Consider the following 10904-nt stretch of genomic DNA (forward strand, 5'->3'; position numbering starts at 1 on the left):
GGTTAAAAAGTTAAAAGTAGTTGAAATAGTTGTTGTTTTTCTCTGTCTGTAAATATAGTATTTCAGTTATTGTTGTTTTTTCTACTGTTTTTTATTGCTTATTTATAATACTTGTTTTATTTTATTTTTATTTTTCATTTTTTATTTTATTTATTTTAAAAATAAGAACTTGAAAATGTAAATATATACATATATATATATATATATATAAATATATTGTGTTTTATATGTATGAACAAATGTCTCAATAAAGTTATTGAATTTAAAAATGAATAAATAAATAAATTAAAAAATTAAAAATTAATTTAAAAAAAAAAAAAAATCTACCCGGCATGCAATGCGCGGTGATCGCGGAACCTATTTCCCGGTCACCGGGATTCTACCGGGGCCGCCTCCTCTATTAAAACATTAAAAGAAATAGAATAAAACATTAAATAAAGATAATAGATGATGTTTCAGCCTTCGTGGCATCAACTTAAGATCTTAAAAATAAGAACTTGAAAATGTAAATATATACATATATATATATATAAATATATTGTGTTTTATATGTATGAACAAATGTCTCAATAAAGTTATTGAATTAAAAAAATAATAATAAAAAATATTTAAAAAATAATAATAATAATAAAAATCTACCCGGCATGCAATGCGCGGTGATCGCCGGAACCTATTTCCCGGTCACCGGGATTCTACCGGGACGCCTCCTCTAGCTCCCAGACGGCTCAACCTCCTCTAGCTATGCTAGCTAGAGGAGGTTGAGCCGTCCACCAATGTCCACCAACGTTCACCATCCAACCTGACAGAACTGGAGAGGATCTGCAAGGAAGAATGGCAGAGGATCCCCAAATCCAGGTGTGAGAAACTTGTTGCATCATTCCCAAGAAGACTCATGGCTGTACTAGCTCAAAAGGGTGCTTCTACTCAATACTGAGCAAAGGGTCTGAATACTTATGACCATGTGATATTTCAGTTTTTCTTTTTTAATAAATTTGCAAAAATTTCTACATTTCTGTTTTTTTCTGTCAAGATGGGTTGCTGAGTGTACATTAATGCGAAAAAAAATGAACTTTTTCGATTTTAGCAAATGGCTGCAATGAAACAAAGGGTGAAAAATTTAAAGGGGTCTGAATACTTTCCGTACCCACTGTATAATCTCTCCAGCGTGTTCTGGGTCATACAAGATAACATCTAAGAAAAAATAGAAGCTGTAGCTGGAGTTTAAAAATAGAAAAAATCCAGCAATCAGGACTGAACTATCTTTTGCTTCAAAGTCTTGTGTGCATGTTTACACTTTTCTGTCACAGATGTTTTCATGCCACTGGTCAGTGGAAGTCAATGATTTAAAGGGGACACACAGAGTAGGATGTGAAAGAGAGCTTTCCTTTTAAAGCCTAAGGTATTAATGCCATGTCATCTTTTAACCATAATTACCTTTTTTTTTTTTTTAAATATCTTTCTAATAAACTGCCTTAGAAAGCTCATTTTCATAATATGTGTTTATTAACTTTATCATATACAGAGTTTATATTCAGTACAATTGACTATTCATGCATCAAAACTATTTACAATCATACACAAACATTACCACTCCTGATTTATCTTCTAACATTAATAAGTTCTCTTTTTCTGCAGACAGCTGTAACTAGATGAATGAACCGGGTTCTCCTGAGTCCGGATCACTCTACATGTGTGTGATGCATCGAGGCGACCTTTAGCGGTGCATGCACAGTTTGTACACAGACGTGTTCCTGGCTCCTCCCATGAGCTCCAGCCTCTTCAGCTCCGTCAGACACAGGATGTACACCGGGGTCTTAGTTCCAGCGGAGCAGATCCTCCTCAGCTCCTGCATCCCAAACTCCGTCTGTTCTCCTGCAGAGGGCGACACAGAGCGGCAAAAGATCAGCATCAACAGCTAACGAAAGTTGCTCTTAGAGATCCTGTGTTGTTGTTTTTGTACTTTCTGTTTATATGATTAATCACCAGTAGACTGCTAGAGTAAACATTTCATTCATATCTAGCTTTATGGTTTGTTTTATGTACCTAAACTGAAAGAATACATTTTTTTTTTTAAGTAGAAGAAGGTCATTTTGTGCAAAGCTAAATGGACTTTATATAACTTTTGATATATATAATTATCCATTCAGACACAACACAACCAATGCACATTTACACCCCAATGGCAACGCCTTTGGGAGCAAGTTGGGGTTCAGTTTCTTGCCCTGTTTAATATCAAACTGATATCAATATTGATCTAGTTTCTCTTCCACTTCCTGTCTGAAAACACTCTCAGTTAACATAAATAATATGAATCATAGCATCAACAATATGGGGAAAAAATAAAATGAACATTAAAAGTTACCCTGTGTGTTCTCCTGCAGTTAAACTGTGTTTGTTCGATTGTAAACAAACTTCAAAAAGGTGGAATATCTTCACCACAAGCTGTCCATGACATCACACTATGCATATCTTTAAAGGTCACAGAGTGCAAGTGAGCAACTCAAGGTTAAAGGTCGTGACCAGGTGTTTCCATGATGGGATGTAATGGTAGAGTGCATTGATCCAGTTGATGTGGTTTGTGTCTGATACTGAAACTGGATGATATCACAGATAGCATGTAATACGGCCGTGTGGTGTAAATTAACTCCAAATAAAATAGTCATGCGCCGCCATCTGATCCTTCTGAAGTAATGAACTGCATGAGATGCTGCATATTCTACTTTCATGTTGGGAGGAATAAAAGGCTCGACTTGGACTGTGGAGAAGCTCTTTGCATTTATATGAAATGTTTTCCAGGTCTTATTTTTCTATTGAAACTATTTAAATGAATCTTAAAATGTAGTTGCAAAATGCATGCTTTCTTCCTACAACTTTTGTTTATTTTATCTGTAAAAAGGAAGGTTTTCTGTTTTTATTTATTTTTAAATGTACAGCACATTGAGTAACAAAGTCTGTATGAAATGTGCCTTACAACTAAAGATTATTATTATTATATTATTAGTATTATTATATGCCTATACCCAGCAAAATGTCTCACCAGAGCTTCCTTACAAATAAAGTCTAAATAATATAATTTGCCTAAAGATCATCTTCATTATTTAAAGAAAAATAAACTACAGAAGCTTATTGTGCTGTAAGCTTAAAAGGTAGAACAAAGTCATGAAATCTTACGAGTAGATAACTGATGCATTTATGCAAAACTTAACTCTGTTTTTGATGTTTCCAATGGCACATAAATGTATGATTAGTCTGGAGATGGTAAATATAAATCCTCTAACTTTCAGACTCTTAAACCAGATATTTAGACAATAACAAAGTATTAACTTTGACCATAAGTGTTCTGTATCACCGACCTTGACTCTCTTTGGTGAACTTGTTGATGTTCTGAACGGCCTGGTTGAGGTTGTGCAGAGTCATCTGCTTCAGGTACTTCGGTAAACTCTGGAACTCGCTCTCCGACACCTCAGACAACCTCACAGCTCTGGGAAGAGAAGAGACATGTCAAAATTTTAAACGTAAAAAAAGAAAATATGATGATACGAGGATGGCATAAATAAGGCAATAAGATGGAAGGAATTAATTAATTATAAAAATACAAAACTAATCACGTCAAAATCCACCAAATACATATATATACACACACAAATTATACTACATTTAATATTATTTGTCCTCTACTCTGGATCAATACCTGGTCAGAGGAAAGTGTTTTATTTACCTGATTTTATCATTTTCTGGTCTGACATTTGGGTGCACAACCGCCATGGCAGTCCTCTTCGACTGAGCCTGAGACAGAAGCTTCAAAACAAAAGAGAAATCATGAGAACATGGAATTGTACTTATTATACATTTGACGTTCTGGATAATATGTCAAACAAAGGTACAAGTTGTTCTTGTTTTAACCATAAAGTCATGAGATAAAACCAAGCAAAGAAGCAGCTAATAATAAACGTGGCTTACTTTACAGATGTCCTGAGTAACAGAGCTGAGGTCGGGCATCTCGGGGGTGCTGGGGTCCTGGTAGTCCATCCGGATGCGAGGTGTCCCCAAGCTGAACTCCTGTGTGGGTCCGTCCAGATCCAGGTTGTTGACGGTGGACTCCTTGGACAGCTTTTTATGATCCACAGTCTTCTTCTGCATTTTTGCACTTCTCTGGAGGTTTAACATGAGACAGGCAAACATGAAACAGTGTCAACAAAAGTGTGGAGCAAAGTATCAGTAAAATACAGTAGATTGATAAAATATAAGGCTTTGCAAATACTTTAAAATTGAAAATATAGATTATGGATTTCATCAATTTTCTTTTCTTTTGTTGGGTTTTACAATTACTTTGTCATTTACAAGTTTTTGGGGGAAGAAATTAAGAATAGACGTATTTCAGTGTCTTGAAAAGATAATTTGGACTTTAAGGGCTATATTTCCGTTCATAGAGTGTATTATGACGATGACTAAAGGACTGTCTTACAATATACAGATTTACCATCATTATCCTGACCTTTTTATTATGATTGAAATGTGATTTGAGTTAAAAAAACTTCCCCAATATACAGTTTAAAACAAATAAATAATCCACCATAACTCAAATTAAATATTGTATCTGTGAATTACATTTAACCAAACAACCCTCAAACTAAATGGAAGTGAATATTTGGGCTTTAACAGAGAAGACTCACCAGAGTTAAAAGGGTTAATCATGTAATTAAAATGAACATCATGGCATATAGCTCCGGGCCGTAGGTCGAGTTTCACTTATCTGTGAGAAACAATGCTTTGGTCTTACAGTTTGCAAAGAATTTCCCAAAGCAGACTCCAGGTTTGGCATCTCCGGCATCTGTCCGTCCCCACGCCCGTGATGGAGATATCTGGCACGTCGTATTCCCAGCGGCGCTTGGATCCGGTTTCTCTGTTACTTGGCGATGGAAGGTCTTCGTCGTCGTCAGCTTGCATGTTGATGGGTTCAGGCTGACGTGCACTCTGTGAACACAAAAATGCAAAAACTCTGAGCTGAAAGTTTTTGTGTTCAGCGAGTCTGAAAGAGCAAATAAATAAATGTATTCTCAATTAAATGTCCCACACTTTGAACATTTATACCTTTCTGGAGGTGGCCAGTCGGTTCATGTACGGGGTCTGGAACACCGGGACCTCGGGGGTGGTAGGCAGGTTTCCAGGGCGACCGGGGGATTCTGGGTCAGCGTTGCTCTGTGCAGGTGGGGAGCAGTGACCGTTTGTCTTCTTGATCTTGAACCCCGGGGTGCAAAACACAGGCGGCTCTGGAGACACCAGGTCCTGTGCTGAAGGCAACAAAAACAATGTGGAAGGAAATTAAACCAGGTTTCATTTTAATGTTCTCCCTTATTTTTCACTATGAGGATTGTTAATTTATTAACAGTGTTATGTAGTTTAATTAAAAGGGAGAGTTTGGTGTGGTTGTACGAGGTTCTTCTCCATAGTCAGTGTTTTACTACAGTAGATGGAGTTTGGAGAGACAGACAGGAGAACCATCACGGAGCAAATCAATGTACTGCTGTGGACGTATTTGAGACACCTTAAAAGAATCAATATCAGTTTAAGTGTACGCTATATTTAGAATATTTTCACCTCTTTACCTTGCTTGACCTTTATGACGGGGACTGAAGACGATGTCAATGTTGTCTTCAAAACCACCAGACTTCTGTCATGAAAACAGGAATTTAACCTCACAGAGCAAAGGAGGTGCTGGTCTAATGCTGCCTCAATGGGTTTGTTTGTTTGTGTCATTTTTTTGTGACTTCCTTTTTGTTTTAAAGGGATAGTTTGGATTCACCAAAGTCGCACCATGGACACAAACAATCTTAGAGATCAAGGCAGCAGTAGACCAGCATCTCCTGTGTTCTGGGAGGTAAAATTACTGTTTTTGTGAATGGAGTCTGGTGTCTTTAAAGAGAGTATAGATAACAGCTTCAATGCCACGTCATAAAGGTCTGTCTGACAGCAAAGTAAAGGGGAGAATATTCTATATATAGCGTTTACTTAAATTGATATTGATTCTTTTAGTTGTCTAAAATACATCCACAGCAGTACATTGATTTGCTCCTGTGCTGGTTCTCCTGTCTGTTTCTCCAAACTCCATCTACTGTAGTAAAACAGAATAAGAGCTAAGGAAAATGTTAAACCTGAGGGTGCTTGATCAGAAAAAAAGAAAAGGAGGAGATACAGCAGAGAAAATGCTGTAAAAACAAAGTTAAAGGTCAAAAAAAGATGGAAGTTGAGGGTTAAATTCTAGACGTGGTGAAGAAGAGGAGGACGCTCCAATAGTTTCATACCTTTTGTGTGCAAACCCTCCTTTAGAGCGTTCACTGGTGGTACCGGCATGTCTAGAGCTGGTCTGTCAAAGAAAGGAACATAAAGCAGGAATAACAGATAGAACTTTAGAAGTACTGCAGCAGATCCTGCACACTGCTAGTAGAGGTCATGAACTAGTTAGTGTAATGCTCATTATACTCAACCTTTGGGGCTTTGCAACGTTCTTTCGGAAAAGATCCATAGTGAAGTCGTTGTTCAGACACATGGTGTGCTCTGAAATCCCAAAGTCGGGCATCTCAGGAGTCTGCAGGTCGTCGTCATCCATCCTCAGGGCGCGTTTGGGGGTCAAGGGCATCTGTGGCGGAGCGGGCGTGCTGAGCGAGGGGGGGAGGGAGGCTCAACTGGGGCATCGGGGGAACCTCGGAGCACCAGTCCAACCCGGCCAGAGCCCTCTTCATCTGCACCTCGGAGAGGCCGAAATCAGAGAGCTGAGGGGTCCGCAGGGCGTCGGTGAAGGGCGGAGGTCCCGGTGGAGGAGGCGATGAGGAGTTGATCCCTCCATCCTCCTCCTGGTTTTCCCCTCCTCCACCTGTTGATGGTTTAGTTTCGTTCTCATCTGCCAGTTCATTTTCAGCCTCTGATTCCTCCTCTTTGGCTTCTGTAGGAGAAAGTCATAATGAAAACACATTTTAGTGATCATTTAAGATCAGAAGACACCTTCCACTGTAGTACATCTTCAGTAAATTTCAATAATATAAACATATGTTTGACTCCTACCGATGCAGCTACAGTCATTACTCACTGGTTGGTCTCTGGGTGTCTTGAGGAGCTTGGTATCCATATTTCTCCCAGTGGCCCTTCAGCGTCTGGATGTCACTCGAGAGCCTCTGCTCCATCACTCGGCAGGCCCTTATGAAGCTGTTCACCTCATTCCCCTGTTCTCTCTGCTGAACAATCTGACCCTGGATCTGCCCCTATGTGAGGCGGAAAAAACAGAGTCCATCACTACTGTTCTTTTAAAAATGTTAATAGGGCCACAGATTGATAGTATGTGACAAAATCATGTGTTAGAAACACACCAAATAAAACATTTAAACTACTTTTAGACAAAAACATTTTTTATGACCAGAAACAAACCAGAATATGTTTTATATTTTAGATTCTTCAAAGTAGTTGAATGAGAAGGTGTGTCCAAACTTTTAACTGGTACTGGATATATTTTATGTATATTTATCATAATTAATTAGTTTATTTATATTTTGCATTAATAACAGATCTACAAAGTAAATGGTTACTAATATTGCCAAATAAATACTCAAGTAGAGTTGAAAGTACATATTTTGTCTCTGAGATATAGTAGAGTAGAAGTAAAAAGTAGCAGAAATTGTGGTAAACAAACAAATGCTCAACAAACCAGAATATGTTTTATATTTTAGATTCTTCAAAGTAGTTGAATGAGAAGGTGTGTCCACACTTTTGACTGGTGCTGTATTTCCTAAAATTGTCATAAAAATGCACAAATCCAAAAGTATAAAGTGATGTCACGCATGCATTAACTATAAAGTGTTTGCATCTATATGAATGTTGTGTTGAGTGCTGCAGCCAGACTCCATTTAAACAATGATGGACTTCTGTCTGATGGGAATAAACTCACTTACTTAATTGACTCACCATTAACTAAATACTTTAATGGTCTTAAGGGTGTTTGTGGTGAATTATACTGATCCCTAAAATGTCAATTATTTGTCACCATCGAGCCACAGGCGTGACGTAATCAGCCTGCCTCAACACGTCACATCTCTACATGGAGTCTGGCGTGTTGCAGAGGTGTTCTTCACCTTCAGCTTCATGACGTCATGGTTGACGTCATGGTAGGCTCGCAGGGCCTTCGCCGCAGTGTCTGCAACACAAGAGAGGCACATGGAACACATGTTAGGTGATTTATGAATGAGTATAGGAGGGGGGGGCAGAGGGGCAAATATATATTTATATATTTGTATATAAATATACAAATATATATATACAAATATATAAATATATAAATATACAAATATATAAATATACAAATATATAAATATACAAATATATAAATATAGATATACAAATATATAAATATATCAATATACAAATATATAAATATACAAATATAAATATACAAATATATAAATATACAAATATATAAATATACAAATATACAAATATATAGATATACAAATATATAAATATACAAATATATAAATATATAAATATACAAATATATAAATATACAAATATATAAATATATAAATATATAGATATATAAATATATAAATATATAAATATATAAATATACAGATATATAAATATATAGATATATACATATATAGATATATAAATATATAGATATATAAATATATAGATATATAAACATAGATATATAAATATACAGATATATAAATATATAGATATATACATATATAATATATAAATATATAGATATATACTGTATATATATATATAGATATATACATATATATAGATATATAAATATATAGATATATAAACATATAGATATATAAATATAAATATATAATATATACATAATATATAAATATACAAATATATAAATATATAGATATATAATATATAGATATATATATAGATATATAAATATATAGATATATAAATATATAGATATATAGATATATACATATATAAATATATACATATATAGATATATAAATATATATATATATAAATATATACATATATAGATATATAAATATATACATATATAAATATATACATATATAGATATACAAATATATAATATATATAATATATAAATATATAATATATAGATATATAAATATATACATATATAGATATATAAATATATAGATATATAAATATATAGATATATAAATATATAAATATATAGATATATAAATATATACTATATATATAAATATAGATATATAGATATATACATATATAAATATATATAAATATATATATAAATATATACATATATAAATATATAATATATATATATATAGATATATAAATATATAGATATATACATATATAAATATATAGATATATAGATATATAAATATATAGATATATAGATATATAAATATAGATATATATATATAGAGATATATAGATATATAATATATATAGATATATATCTATATATATATATATATATACATATATATAATATATATATATATATATATAGATATATATATATATAGAGATATATAGATATAAACACGTGTGAGGTGATTTATGAATGGGTAAGGGTGTGACGTCACGCACCGTTGTCCCGGGTCTGGTCCTGGTCCCTGTCGTTGTCTCGGGTCTGGAAGGCGTCCTGCAGCGTCGCGGTCTCGGTCTCCAGGGTGGTGGACAGCTTCCTCAGCGCGTTAAAGAAGCGGGCCGTCGGGTCCATGTCAGAGAAGAGTGGCAAGAGTTCTTTAAAAATAATACAAGAAGAGAGAGAGCAAAGTCGGTTGTTTACTTTCTCTTCCGGGAGGAAAATGTTTCAATTTACCCGCATTTGTTTTTACCGGAAGTGTCGTCATCGTCTGCTGCTTCTTCTTCGGGGTTTTTTTAGGCGCTCAATGTTCAAATGGTCTCATCAGCGCCCCCTATATATATAGATATATAAATATATAGATATATAGATATATAAATATATATAATATATATATACAAATATATAAATATCCAAATATATAAATATCCAAATATATAAATAGACAAATATATAAATATATAGATATACAAATATATAAATACAAATATATATATATCCAAATATATAAATATATAGACAAATATATAAATATAGACAAATATATAAATATCCAAATATATAAATATATAGATAGATAAATATATAAATATACAAATATATAAATATATAAATATATAAATATATAGATATATAAATATCCAAATATATAAATATATATATAATATATAAATATATATAAATATATAATTATATAAATATATATATAAATATATAAATATATATATATATAAATTATATAAATATATATATATATATATAAATATATAGATATATAAATATATAGATATATCCATATATAGATATATACATATGCAAATAAATGTGTTTCAATATAGATATATAAATATTTAGGCGCTCAATGTTCAAATTGTATATCAAATATATTCTATTTTTAAATTCCGATACAGATGTTTTATAGATATACAAAATATATATAAATATACAAATATATATAATAGATATACAAATATATAAAATATATAAATATATAGATATACAAATATATAAATATACAAATATATAAATATATAAATATATAAATATATATACAAATATATAAATATACAAATATATAAATATCCAAATATATAAATATATATATAAATATATAGATATATATATATATAAATATATATATATAATATATAAATATATAAATATATATATATAAATATATAAATATATTTATATATAATATAATATATAGATATATAGATATATAAATATATAGATATATAGATATATAGTTATATACATATGCAAAAAAATGTGTTTCAATTTGCCGCATTTGTTTTTACCGGAAGTGTCGTCATCG

At 32.5% G+C, this 10904-nt stretch overlaps 1 protein-coding gene across 1 annotated transcript; it reads right to left on the bottom strand.

The window, feature by feature from the left end:
• Positions 1 to 1502: 1502 nt before the first annotated feature.
• On the bottom strand, positions 1503 to 9721 carry LOC129116362 (spindle and kinetochore-associated protein 3-like). Its single transcript, XM_054627286.1, is given in 13 exon segments — positions 1503 to 1872; positions 3354 to 3481; positions 3719 to 3798; positions 3961 to 4152; positions 4781 to 4842; positions 4845 to 4974; positions 5092 to 5291; positions 6303 to 6364; positions 6486 to 6670; positions 6672 to 6940; positions 7085 to 7256; positions 8121 to 8182; positions 9589 to 9721. Coding segments are annotated over 13 exon segments (1833 nt in total). The 3' UTR covers positions 1503 to 1714.
• Positions 9722 to 10904: the final 1183 nt, after the last annotated feature.

This window comes from Anoplopoma fimbria, unplaced genomic scaffold (genome assembly GCF_027596085.1).
Source record: "Anoplopoma fimbria isolate UVic2021 breed Golden Eagle Sablefish unplaced genomic scaffold, Afim_UVic_2022 Un_contig_8376_pilon_pilon, whole genome shotgun sequence".
NCBI lineage: Eukaryota > Metazoa > Chordata > Actinopteri > Perciformes > Anoplopomatidae > Anoplopoma > Anoplopoma fimbria.